We start from the raw sequence: 13,877 nt of genomic DNA, 5'->3' as shown, positions 1-13,877 counted from the left end.
TAAAAAAAAGGGCAGGATCACAGGCAGAGAGCGTCTCTCTGTGGCTTCCATAATTAAGATGCAAAGCCTTCTACAGATATTCCCACCATTAGGAGAGTGGCTGACAAGGAACTCTCATCACAGCCTGCCAGGCAAGATGGACTTACAGCCTCCAAAACAGTAAGCCAGAGTCAAATCAGAACCCCCAGCCAAAGCCAAGACTGTGGGTAAGTGAGGACAGAAAGGACCGAAGGGACAGCAGAAGCCAAAACCACACCTCAGCCCATAAAAGGCTGTGCACACACTGACTAAAGCCAGAGGCCAGGAACTCCAGTGCAGAATGGAAGAAGGGTCCTTCGGTTCTGTCAGCTTCTGTCAGTCGCCACTGTGACTCTGCCATCCCGAGCAACCACCTTCCAGCATCACCCTCAGTGAGGAATCTGAGGTTACTAATAGACTAACTGGCCACATGGACAAAATGTCCCAAGTCACCCCTCTGACCTGAGTACTGCCACAGTGTGGCAGTTCAGTTCAGTTACAGAAGAAAACTTTGAAAGGCTTAAGATCTGTCCCAGGGTGGGGTGATGCCACCATGAATTAACAAAAATAATCTTCCTATTACAGTTGCTTTAATCTCCTGGACAACCAAAGACGCCATTAATGAGCAGACTGCCGGTCAAGTTAAATGTCACCATTTGACTCTGTCCCTGACTCTGTCTGGTGAAGATGCCAGCAGATAATAACACTGTCAAAAGGTGGACAGGCAAGAAAGACTTGGTAAGTATCACACAGCTTGTAACTGTACCAAGACTTGAAACAGGCATAAAACAGTCTATACATTTTGGAGACTTAGGGAAAATTACTCTAGAACAAAGTTAATGGTGTAACATGTTGATTCCACCTTTTGTATCTTCATTCATTCACTGTGAATGGGGCTGTGTGGTAAAGGTGTGTGTTTGTGTGGGTGTGTGGAAGCCAGAGGTTCACATAAGATACCATCCCCAATGGCTCACAATCTTGTGTTTTGTGATAGGGTCTCTTATTGAACCCGAAGCTCATGGACTCCGCTAGGGTGGCTGGCCAGTGAGCTCCTGAGAGCTGCCTGTCTCCACCTCCCAGAACTGGAGTCACAGATGTGTGCTGCCACATCTGGATTTTACATGGGGGCTGGGGATCCGGCCCTCACACCTCCCTGGCAGGCACTTTGCCCACTGGCCATCTCACCTGCCTCCTTTCTATGTTAAGCCTTTTTTCTCCTCAGCCAGTGTGCAGCAAGGGCTATCTGGCTAGTTCACTTTTCTCTCCAGCCACCTACACCTTTTACCTTACAGAACAGCCCTTCCCGCCCCCACCTGGAGAGGGGAGTGCAGCAGGGCACACTTCCCTTGTTTGTCCTCACCTATTGCTTGGAAGGGAATCTGAGACCACAGGGCTGGCATGTTGAGATGGTCCAGCCCGCGTATTCACCTATAAGTAAAGAGAGAAGTTTGATCAGCCTTGTGTTCTGAGGACGCAGTTCTAATTAACCTATAATTCACCACACAGTGTCTCATCTCCCTATGAAGGTTAATTAGCTGCTGCTAGACAGACCCACGGTTGGAGTGTACTCAGTATATAGGTTACAGAACTGTACAATCCATATGTTACATAATCCCTATCCCCGGCATTATTCAAATACTTAAATAGTGCTGAAAGAGAGAGAAACCGAGGGGTGAAAACCTCAGCTTGCTATTTAGAACAATAGAAAAGCGGGATGCCCATGAAGGCGCGTTAAGCTTGTGTCTGGGGGTTAGTAGGAAACCTCAGGACGCCACCCCCTTCCAGCTCTACAACTGCTTCTCATTCACTAGAAAATGAGGTTCAAGTAATTAATTATAAAACACTTGAGCCTAATAAAATAGCCAGCTTTTCTTTCAGACATGAAGCCTTGAGCAGAAATCCAGAATTTAAAACACGCAGAACAATGAAAAGGCATTAACTAGATATGTGTTTCAGACATAAATATGTCGAGAGGAGAGGGAAGGCACCCTGTGTGCAATATGCTATGTGCTTAATTAATCACCAAAATGAAGTCCATGCTCTCACTCATATGAATCTTTGTAGAGAACAGACCCCAGGATCTCCTGGAGAAACTGACCAACAAAACGATTTCAAAAATTGAAAAATACAGCACCAAAGGCCTAGGATTCAAGTACATACACAGCGTAAGCAAATACAGATGTTGCCTTCCACCCCCAGCACTCAAAAAAAAAAAAAAAGAGAGAGAGAGAAAAAAAAAGATTGCTTGTCAGAGCTTGAGAAAGTGCAGTTTTATTTGACATTTCAATAAGTGGAACACAGCATTACAAATCCATCTAACTTTACTGAAACAATTATTGAAATTCGTACCTTCAGGCCATGTATGTTCCGTTCCCCAGGAGGCTTGCAGGCTGAAACAGTAATTGACTAAATTGTAGAACACATCAGGGCCATTTACAAATTTGCTCAAAATGAATCGTTTAAAAAGAAATGAGGGTGACACCAAAATTAGCAGAGAGAAATGATTGAAAAGTGGCCCCCAAGACCCAAGGTGGGAATTATGAACCGGGCTCTTAACTTGCAGGCGTGAGCGTTTATAAATGCAGAGCTTTCTGACTCCACTTCATATGAATTCCAATTTCTGCTTAAAACATAGCAAAGCCATGCAGGCCGAGCTAGAATGATGAGACTCCTCCCGTGGCTCGGGTTTCTGCAGTCTTCCCTCACTCTACCGAACTGCATGAGGCAGTCAAAGGGATGTGCAAAACAGCAGGTCTCTGCTTTTGTTGCTTTGAAGGCATGGAGGGGTAGGGAAAGGGTCCTTGAATCCAAAAAGATTGCTATGGACTCCAAGATAGAATATGCAAGTCTGAGGGTATTCAAATTTTGTGTAGCCACAAGCAATCAGATTTATTAAAACACAGATATACGATTTAATGAGGTTTCTTGATATCTGCTCCTATTTAGCTCTGAAGATAACATGGGCCAGGAAAAACAACAGCGCTTTCCCAGCACCACCCTGGGCTACAAGTGAGACATTTCTAACGCCCGCAGATGGTTCTTCGTCCCGTTAAAACACAGGGCTTTCTAGCCATGTTATAAACTGATTCTAGTCAAACACCACAGGGTGGGGAGGGCTGTCGGTTCTGACTGATTTTTTAGGGAAGAGTGAACATGATTTTTTTTCTTTCTCTGTTTCTGACAACAGAAACTGAGCTGTTTAAGAAGATGCACATGATAGTTACAGGGTGTGGTGAGTTTAACTTGAGGACCTCTAGTAAATTTGAATTTATTATGTTATTAGGGCTGGAGAGATGTGCACTGACTGCTCTTCCAGAGGACCTACGTTCAATTCCCAGCACTCACACGGTCACTCACAACCATTTCTAACCCCAGAGGTTCCAAGGTGTCCAACACCTCTCTGACCTTCTCCAGTTCCCATACACTCATGGGCAGGCACACACTTATGTACACAAACACACACAAAATGAAGTAAATAAATATAGCTCTAAAAGTGAACTCATTAGGATATCTAAAAATATTATCCCCAAAATATATCTCAACATGAATAAATGTTTTTATTTTTTCTCTAAGTGCATAAGATACTTAATACATTAAGACTCCAAATCTCTCTTTAACATGCAAAATAACTCTTTGAACAAAATAACAGCTGCATACATCTGGTTCCCAGCCCTTGAAGGACCCTCAGTACTCCCTCAAACCTTTGTCATTAGAAATCTAAACAGCCATGGTGCATTCAAAACTCCAGCAACCTCATACATCCTGAAGTTAAAAAGGCAGTTACTATGACGCTTTCCAATTTTCATACTTATTAATATTTAACACAGCTCTGAGCCACAGGGAAGACTTGGCCATGAACTAGGAGTGGAACACTATTCAAGAAAACAGTGACAGTTGGAATGAGGAGACTCTGTGACTAGAGTAGAATCATTGTCTTCTGTCCCGCCAACTTGTTCAGTCTAAAAATTCTTTTTAACATGCGGCCTAGCCACAGACCCTCTCAGGCTTGAGATCCTCTGACCAGCCAGGAAGACCCAGGGAGCCTCTTGCCACGCCCACGTTCTAATTGTACATTGTCTTAGGATGCACCCCTGTGTTGCTATGATAAACACCAAGGCCAAAAGCTACCTGGGGAGGAAAGAGTGTATTTTAGCTTACAGGTTACAGTCCATCATCAAAAGAAGCCAAGGCAGAGACCTGGAGGAGCCAACACAAAAGTCGTGAAGAACTGTTTCTAGACTCACACACAGATACCTTTCTTATACAACTCAGGAGAGTCTACCAAGGGCTAGCACTGCAGACAATAGTCTAGGTCCTCCTTCACCGATTAGAAATCAGGAAAATGCCCACAGACATGCCAGTCTAATGAAAATATTTCTTCCACTGACGTTCCCTCTTCCCGGTAATCTCTATCTTGTGCCAGGCTGACGAGATGTAACCAGAGAAAACAGACATTTCATCACCCCATCATCTGCATCCACACTGAGGGAGTCAATAGCAAAAAAGATAACAAAAGAGCCCAAAAGACCCAAATCACAGCAGAGAGAAGAACCACAGAAAGGGGGAAGAAGTAACATTTTGGAATCCTCAGCATGCCCTGGTGAGACTACAGTTAACGTGCTTTAAGCCTCAGAGGTGTTGTGTGGGGGCTGCAGCGATACCAGCAGCTCCTAGCTTTGTCTTCCCAGCATCTTCTTCCTCCCACTCTTACACGACACCCTCCAAAGCCCCTCACACACCTCACTGGTCCCTGAAGTTAGATGCCTTTCCCCAGAAACAAACTGTAATCTAAACCAACTTCTCACTCAGAATACACTGAACACTTAGGAGCTGTGGACTCTCTGGTCCTCACCCCTCTGAGCCTCAACAGGCCACACAATGGAAGCAGTAAACCCTAACTGTAAACCTGTTGGGAGAGCAGAAAGGAGAGCAGAGGTCTCAGAATGGCCGCCACAAGGAGGCTCTGTGTGGGAACAGTAACACCCACAAGACTGCCCATACAGTAGAAGGGAACTAAACTAAAAAGATTCCCCCTGGAGAGAAGGAAACAGTTTGCTGAGGAGAAAAGCCCTTGGCACAGCACGATGACTAGGTTCTTGGGGATCCGTACCCGGCTTTGCCGTAACAGAGCTCAGAAGCAACTCATAGAGATTTTCAGCCTTTTTAGAGGAAACAATTTCTAAATTTGTCCTAATTCTGCAGCCACTGAGAACACCAGGGAATAATCTGAGTCATCATCAAGGCCCTCTACAAAGAAACAGCGGTCTCCCTCTGCCTGTTCAGTAAGCACCACAGACCCGATTAATCAGTTTCCTTCTGATGACCAATGAGCTTGAGAAGCACAGTTTATCCCCTCACTTAGCCCTTCATTAAGTTCTTACTAATAGTGAAATAAGCCCCCTGGTTCCACTGCCCACACACACGCCCAAAGAGGAATATTGCGCTTGAACCCGGATCTCCTCCCTGGCTGGTCAAGCCAGCAGCCTTTGGAGACCATCTCTGCAAATAGAGTCCACTGGTTAATTGAGCCATTCAAACTTCTGAGTTACAGGTAATGAAAGTCTAGAATGTTTAATTGGAAAACTCATACCATGATTATCTGTACAGTTAAAGAAGGTGAGTTTAACTTTTAATTATTTCAATTAAGCTATTTCTAGAAGACTTACTTAGACGGTTTCCTGATCTGTTCTGTTAGTTAGAAAACATGGATTTCAAGTGAGACAAAAATAATGGCTAAAAATGTACTGGCTTATATAACTAAGTCGCTCTTTTTACCATTATTTAAATTTTGAGGGGATGTTTGCACAAATGAGCCATTGAGGCTGATACAGGCTGGTGCTACCCAATCTAAGAGAGGAATTCCCACTGAGACTCACTCTCATCCACTCATGCCATTGAAGAATGTGTCCCATTATTTAGAAAATCCCTCCCCTACCCCAAGACAAATCCCAAGTTCTGCCCAGGGCTCTGTCCTAGAGGCCCCAGACTTCATAGCTTCCACATCATCTCAACGGCAGCTTGCACCAGCATCACGAGCCGCAATATATAAATCCAGAATTCAAGCCATCCATTTGCCTTGGTTTAGAATCATGGTGACTCCCAAAGAGTTCTTTAAGCGAATGTAAGTATGTACTTCAAAAACAAAATACAATCTAGTTAGTTTAATTTACTCCAGCAGATTAGATATTTTATCTGCTATAACTATAATATAGCTTGCAATCCCCCGTGATAATGAATACTTCTTTTGTTTTTTTCAAATTAAGAGCTAAACATCATGTTATGTGCATTTAAACCTTTGGAAAACATAACTGTTGATGAAACAGTTTGCTGAAATAATCATTGTTGATTAGGATTTGCTCAACATTACCTCTCGGAAATATCTGCAGCGGCTCTATTAGCTGGCCATTTACTTGCTGTTCCATTACTGTGGAATAATACTGCAAAGAGATAATAGAAAGGAATTACTCAGTAATGTACGGACACTGGGATAGACACTACGGGCTGTTTAATTCATTGTACTTTTGGAAACGGCTGGTATGCACATCTCAGTCTTGAGAACACATACCCTATATCTGCACACCAAAATCACTACAGTGACTATATTCAGGATTTGGAAGCCCAGTATGGGGTTACCATCCATACCATGATTTATCTTTAACAGTGTTAACTAAAACCCCACGCTAGTATTTATCATATTCTAAAATGATATCTATTTTAAATGACACAAAAAGCATTTTGATAGAAATTACTCAAATTTCCTCTTGTCTTTTTCTTCTGAATTTTATAAAGCAAAACGAATAGGCTCAATATTTGGCTTGAATCCACATCTCAGCTAATGAAACATGTAAAATTGTGTATAAAAGCACACAGATAATAAACACGTACAATTGTGTATAAAAACACACAGACAATGAAGATCAAAATTGCAGAGACTGTGGGACCAGTGAACAACACATTATCCAACCAAGGACAACAGAATCCCCACATAAAAAGATAGCTCCCTTCTAGAAAATCTACTTCAGATGCATAATTTAGTCTTAGGCATAGTTTAAGATGGATCAAAATTTACTGTAAAATTCTAGGCACACAAAACGTAAGGTCCTGAGTAAAATATAGCTCCCTGCCCTTCATAAAGCATTTACGGACTGAGGTCCCATCCCTTTTCCTTGGAATACTACCTGGACCCCCACCCACCTACTCTGGGAGATGCCTCTATTCCTTCTTATTTATATTCCTTTTAAGCTGAACAAACAAGAAAACGATGCTCATGAAGAAAAATTCCTACAATGAAAAGCATTGACTAGGCCCAAAATAGTCTTTAAAATTTTTTTGTGTCCAAAAGTTTTGCCCGCATATATGTCTGTGTACTACTACCATGTCTGGTGTCTGCAGAGACCAGAAAAAGGCCTGGAACTACAGACAGTTGTGAATCACAGTGTGGTGCTGGAGAATCAAACTCCAGTTCCCTGGAAGAGCAGCCTCTCCAGCCTAACTTTGTGTTTTACGAGCCTATCAAAAGCAGAACTCTCTCCTCTCATCTTTGCTGTTTTTATATTTAAACATTCATATATCTCTTAACTACCACATTTTCAGGAAATTCCTGCAAATTGATTATCATGTTCACTAACATGCTAAAAAAAAAAAAAAACCCAAAAAATCAAACTTGTATCTTAGAGCTGAAGAAATGGCTTTGTGGTTAAGAGCACTGGCTGCTCTTCCAGAAGACTAGGGTTCAGTTCCCAGCATCCACATGGTAACTCACAACTGTCTCCACTTCCAGGAGACCTGACAAAACTCCAATGCATATAAAACAAAAATAAATAATTTTTTTTAAAAAAATGTGTCTTTCTATTGGTTTTATATAGATTAAAGTTATTTTAGAATTAATCTTTTTCATTAGAAATATGCAGAGACCTCAAAATTCTACAACACTGTGAGGGCCAAAAGCCGAGAAATACAAGACTTCCTGTCTTGCAAACAAGGAAGGTGAAGGAGGGGAGGGCCGAGGAGGGACTGTTTGCTAATGACTGAGATGAGCGTGGCCTCCCCTGCAGTGGTTTTCAAACTGTAAAGGAAGGCAATTCTCTCTTCCTATGGACCTAAAAACTTAAACACGCACAGCGTAAATACGTGCAAATCACTGTGGAATAATATACGAAGGCAACACAAGGCTGTTCCTGAAAAGCCCAGAAATACAGTGCGCACACCATTATTCACGTGGTGGCGACAGGTAAATGAAATATCAATCATGTCGGCTGTCAACCTTTTGGGACAGCAATAACTGTTAACAAGTAGTCTGGAAAAATTGTCCGAAAATGACTTGTCCTTGGCACACAAGTATTTGAGGTTTCCGTGGAAAATTAAGATGCCAGTGGCTATTTGGAACATTGCTCAGGTATTTTTTTTAATGGGAAATTTGCCGGTTATTGATCCACAGCATGTACCCGTGCTTCTGAAAGGCTGCAAGCAACTTTCCAATCAGTGGCTGTCAAAAAAATTCCTGCCTTTTTATACGGATACAAGACAGGGCCGTGGTGGTGACTATAGTCAATGATTCTCTTTAATTAACTGCTATGTACAGTAGGTTCCTACTTTGCCATGGTCCTAGAAATCAGGAAAAAAAAATCCTTATGCTTTATCTAACAAACTAATTATAGAATTGTCTGAAACCAGTGCTTGGGGTCAAGTTTGAAAACAAATGACCTCAAGTGTGAAGGGTCAGAACAGGTGCAATGCCTTTTCCCTACTATAAAACCTTGCATGCATGAAATTGACCTGTTTTCCAGCTTTATTTATTTACCTCGCAAAATAAATTTAAAAAAAGGTTTCCCTTTCATCTTAGCACTGTGCCAAATCAACTGGAAAACTATATATATATGTTTGTAACCATTGAGAAAAATCTAGGCACTCTCTACCCAGCTCTCTGTACCATGACTGACGGAGTCCCGCTGCAATGATACACCTGTGCTGATTAAGACTTTCTCAAACAATTAGTTAGGCTTTACTTTCACTTTTCTACAGTTCTCCGGAATCCAAGTGTCTTTTCTCCCGCTGACACACCAGGATAGAGTTGGACACACACAGGGATGGGGAGTAACCAAACAATGGTGTGAGCACACTGGGCACAAGTGACTTCCCAGCTCAGGGCTGCTGAGAGGTCACAAGGCCCCAGCCTGAGCTCTAGCTACCTCCTAGGCAAGGATAAAAGCCGGGGCGTGTATAGTAAACTGGCACAGAGCACTCCCACCAGGCCACTGGGCTACCAGGCTGCTAGTCCTGCTGTTGCCCAAGTAAGTGGGCAAGGCACTCAAGAGCTGGAGGGCTCATTCCTGGGAGCCTCACCATTGGCTGTCTCCTGACACATGGTACCAGTGAGGCCATGCCCTGCTGTGTCTCACTCTGCTGGGCTGCAAGATGGAGTCCAGCCAGAGGAGTGCTGTAAGCCTCACAGAAGAAAGGGGCAAAGACCATGATGAAACCACTGCACAGCAAGCTGGAATTGGGTCTGATCCTCTGCGTCTCTGCAGTGCCGTCTTCCTTTGTTCTCTCCCATTTTTGGTTCTACACAATTATAAAACCATCCGTGATGGCAAAGACAAGAGACTGCCTTGACCAAAGAAAAAGAAAAAACAAGCAGCAACAGTGAAGGCCTATACCTCAGTCACCAAGAGAACTTACATGAGTTGAGCAAAAGGGCCACAATGTGGCCATCTACCATGCCTTGGCTTTTATCACTTCAACATATGCTCCATGTGTAGTAGGTGTCGACTGAAATGGGCCTGGACCCTGATTCTGCTACTGTGAACGGCCTTCAGGAAGTCACCTAACCCTCCCAGCATCACGACTTCCAAAGCAGTGGAGATGTTCACCTCATCACCCAGGGTGACTATGGACTCTCAAATTAAACTACAACAATAGCACTAACTAAGGGACTTTGTAAGCTCAAACCGGGTAAGTCCATCTCCCAACACTGAAGTAACACTAAGCCTGACACTTTCTACCTTCAAAGCATTCCAGCATTCAAAACACAAAGATTATGTATGGAAAGTACAGGATAGGTGCCAAACTAAACCCAGCAGCAGCAATTATAAGGTGTGTTTGCTTCAGCTGTCCTTCGCATAAACCATTACAGGCAGTAATTGCAGCAATAATCAATATGCTAACGGGTTAAAGATTAATCAGTTTTAAGATAGCTAATGGAATCTCCAGTACCGGGCTCAGATTGGTTTCAGTCTGCCTGAGATGTTCTCTAAAACCCTTAAACAGTTTTAACGAGGATGTGGCAGAGTTTGGTGTAGCTATCCTGTAATAAAATTCATCTCCAACAAGGGGTAACAAGTACAATCTTGGGCTTTGTTTGTTTGCAAGTTTATCAAGTAGTGTTCCTGTTTGTTATGAACCCAGTTCTAATTAGAACAGCAAGATTCAATCAATAATTAAAGTTTTTCATGGAAATATACCATATTTTAAAAAAAACCCTGAGTTCAAAACAACACAGTTTAATTTTACAAGGCTTTATTAGGGGGGACAACCCTCACTCCCCGAGACGCCTGCACGTTAGGCCCAGCACTGCACACCCTCTACTCTGTTCATCTGTTTAACAGATGAGACGAATGACTTGCCGATGAACACAGGTTATGTGTGAACAAAGAAAAATGTTTATTCTAGCACATGAGCTCAAAACACGGAATTCACGCTTACTACTTAGGAATTAAAAAGGAGGTGAGTCTCATTCCTCCTCTAACTAAACACAGGGTTACTGTACTGAGTAGATTGCTGAGCTAGTAAAGAGCTCCGGCTTCTTCACTCACCGCTCCCATGATGTGTGAGTTTAGCAGTGCTCCCTGGCAGAGGAAGCAGCACAAAGCCTTCTGCAATGACTGTCCTCGGGGACCTCTGCTCTCACATGGCCATACCTAGCACCCCCGGGTACCCCATTCTAATTCCCGGTAGTGTCCCCCTTGAAGTGGGTGAGTCCCTGCGGCTCTGAGCAGTCCTCCCCTCTCACTGTGTTCTCCTTCTACCACTTTGCAGGTTTCCATCACCCGAGGAGTCATGGGGACTAATTAGGACCTACCGAATCACAAATCTTTATTTCCAGCCTGTCTCTCAAAGGATTTGGAGCACATCCAGTTGGCTGACTAGAGCCTCCTCCAAGGCTACAATCCAATCTGAATTCCCTGCCTCTTTACCTCCCTCAGATCCCAGACTGGTTTTCTGCCACTTGGGTTTACCAAGTCATTAAGTTCAGGTACCCAAACAGATGTCTTGAATTGATCCTGGCCACCTCTCTTCCCATACTTGCCACATGGATTTGTTCACTTGACCTCTTCCTCTCATAGATCTGCAGCCACTACTACCTCTGACCTGAAATAGCCCAAGCTGCTTCACTTCTGTGTTTTAGAACTCTTGTCCTGCAAGCCACACTCCAGAGAAATAAGCTGTGACCACATCACTCCCCTCGACGTCAAGCTCTGAGTCTTGCCATGTTCCAGCCCTTCATTCTCCACAGCCCATCACACACCCTCCTTCTGCTGAATCCCAGGCAGCTTCTCCTGAATTCCCCAGGCAGTTTCTGCCTCCAAACCTTTAAATACACTGTTCCTCTGCACAGAACACCCTTCCCAGTCCCCTGGGCCCCAGGACACCACCTTCTTCAGGAAGCCCCCTCAAAGATGGATTAGGCTCTCCTCTGTGCCACAGGGCGGCTATGTTTCAGCACTTCTCATCCTGCGTGGTGAGGGTCAGTCTATTGTCCTGATCTGGGTTTTCTCTCTGCTGTGTCTGTCGGGAGGAACAGAAGGCTCGGGTTGCACACTCTCTGGGTCCACCTGTAACATGGTGCTTGGCCAGAACTGTATCACCCAGCACACCCCGGCTCTTGGAAACTAGCTGTGTGGCTGAGTGAGTGAATCAGAGAAAAAGTGAGGTTTGGCCACAGCAATGTTTGGGTTGTGACCTAAAGAAAGGTCCCATATCCTATTGTAAAAATTACCTGCCTCACTCACTTTAAAGTCATTAGGAAGATCAAGACTAAACAAGGCGGTACATGGGAAACCGTCTATAAAGTCACAGGACTATGTCTCTCTTAGCATTAAGCAACTGAACACAGGCGACAGGGGAAGCTCTAAACAGCTTGCTGATATGCTCCGCCCACTAAAGGCGGGGTTCAGAAATTGAGCCAGCATCTCCTCCCTTGTCCTCAATCACTACAGTGTTATCAATAATAACTCAAAGTGAGAGGTGCTCTGGGAAGTGTCAGGTTTCTTCCAGAAACTCATCAAGGGCAGGGGCCATGCTTCAACTACTCTGTTCTCTTGGCAGATGTAATCACTTGGGATCTCCGTGGGCTTTAGGGAATCCGTGGAGCTCCTGAAATGATGTGGGCTGTGTTGTCTGACGTGAGCCTTCTGGTAAAAGAATAAGAACCTCAGATCTCTCTGCCCGTCAGGAGCCACCGCTGGGTGATGCCTACACACAACACCTGCTGCAGATGTTTCCAGATGGAAGTGGGGAGCCATCAGCCTCGGCAAGTGCTCTCCCTGACCCTTGACCCTAATTTCCTCAAGTATGGACCCTTTTCAGTACGTATGCACAGGGCAACTTCCTAAATCTCCTTTTCACACGCCTTCTAACACATGAGACTTGTTGGCTACGGCATCTCACCTATAAAGAATCATGTCGGTTGTTCTGACTAATAACAAAATCTTCAAACTCCTGTTTGGTCAATGCACAAGCACTTCCTATTATAAGTAGCTCTGTCAGTAACTACAGCAATGATTCACAAGCTACCAGCAGCCCACAGTCATCCATGAGCTCTTCCAGTGAAGCACCCAGCAATCTTAGCTTTGGATACCAGTCCCGTCACCTCACTGAGATGAACCACCAATTGCACTTTCCTTCAACTATTCCCCGTACTGCCCACTAAGAGACTTCCTTATTGTACCAGCTTCCTACAAACTACCTAACCGTCCCAGTCTTCAAACTTTGCACATGATGTCAATCTATTTTGCATACCAGCTAGTAGCTACATTTACTACATAGCTCTAGGTCAACTGGTTCCCTAACAACTCACAGACACTCTTCCAGGAGGAGATCCTTCTTTAACTGACTCTGGGCCAAGGCCCACATGTAGTCATAGGCTGAGAAGATAAGGAAAAAGGAAACCACAATGGACTTAGTCTTCCAGAGGAAAAGTCAACAGAATCCAACTCTGGGCTCTGCTTCCAGGCTGCTGCTACTACACACATGTATCTATCAAAGATCTGCAAGTGAAAAATGACAGCAAGTTGACCATATTTAGTAATAATACCATTTGTTTTGTCTAGCAAAATTCTAAAGGGCTTTCGGGAACTCCGGATGGTCTTAATGGAAGTGTGGGGAAGCCAGTGGCAGGCGAGATTCAACTTAGCTAAGCTGAAGGTAATGTGTCCTGGTAGTAGAATTTTAAATTGGCACAGCATTGGGTCCAACACATTTAGGTGTCCTCAGTCGAAGCTTTGAATCTTGTGGATTAGTTTGGGGCGGTGGCCACACTAACTTTTCACTTGACATCTAGAATTTCTACCGTCCTCTCTGAAGAAGTTCAAGGCCTACTTAAGCTACCCACTTATATAATAAGTGGTTATAATGAGACTATCAGGCCATGGAGACAGTAGGCCAAACGGAACACTCCCTTATAAAGATGCTACTCGCATCTGTCACAGAGCTGGAGTTTGAGTAGAAGGAAGCTATATCAATATGAAAATCCTGCTGGCTCGAAGCTGTGGGGTTCCATTTCCTGGTGCTGCAGAGCCTGAGTCTACTAATGTTTCTCCTTTGCTTCCAAAGTTGCACAGCAAATCCCTTTTTGATGCCAG

General features: G+C 43.9%; 1 protein-coding gene across 4 annotated transcripts in view; it reads right to left on the bottom strand.

Moving 5' to 3' along the window:
* The window catches only part of Map2k5 (mitogen-activated protein kinase kinase 5), a 224,972-nt gene that overhangs the window by 183,443 nt on the left and 27,652 nt on the right, over positions 1-13,877 (bottom strand). For all 4 annotated transcript variants that reach the window (XM_075965562.1, XM_075965563.1, XM_075965564.1 and 1 more), the window contains 3 exons: positions 6,386-6,455; positions 2,368-2,408; positions 1,379-1,446 (listed from right to left, as the gene is read on the bottom strand). In XM_075965562.1, the coding sequence (XP_075821677.1) occupies positions 1,379-1,446; positions 2,368-2,408; positions 6,386-6,455 (179 nt within the window). The remainder of the gene's footprint in view (positions 1-1,378; positions 1,447-2,367; positions 2,409-6,385; positions 6,456-13,877) is intronic.

Source organism: Microtus pennsylvanicus, chromosome 3, assembly GCF_037038515.1.
Source record: "Microtus pennsylvanicus isolate mMicPen1 chromosome 3, mMicPen1.hap1, whole genome shotgun sequence".
In the NCBI taxonomy this organism is placed as follows: domain Eukaryota; kingdom Metazoa; phylum Chordata; class Mammalia; order Rodentia; family Cricetidae; genus Microtus; species Microtus pennsylvanicus.
The sequence above is the reverse complement of the archived record's forward strand: the minus strand, read 5'-3'. Positions and strand labels throughout refer to the sequence as shown.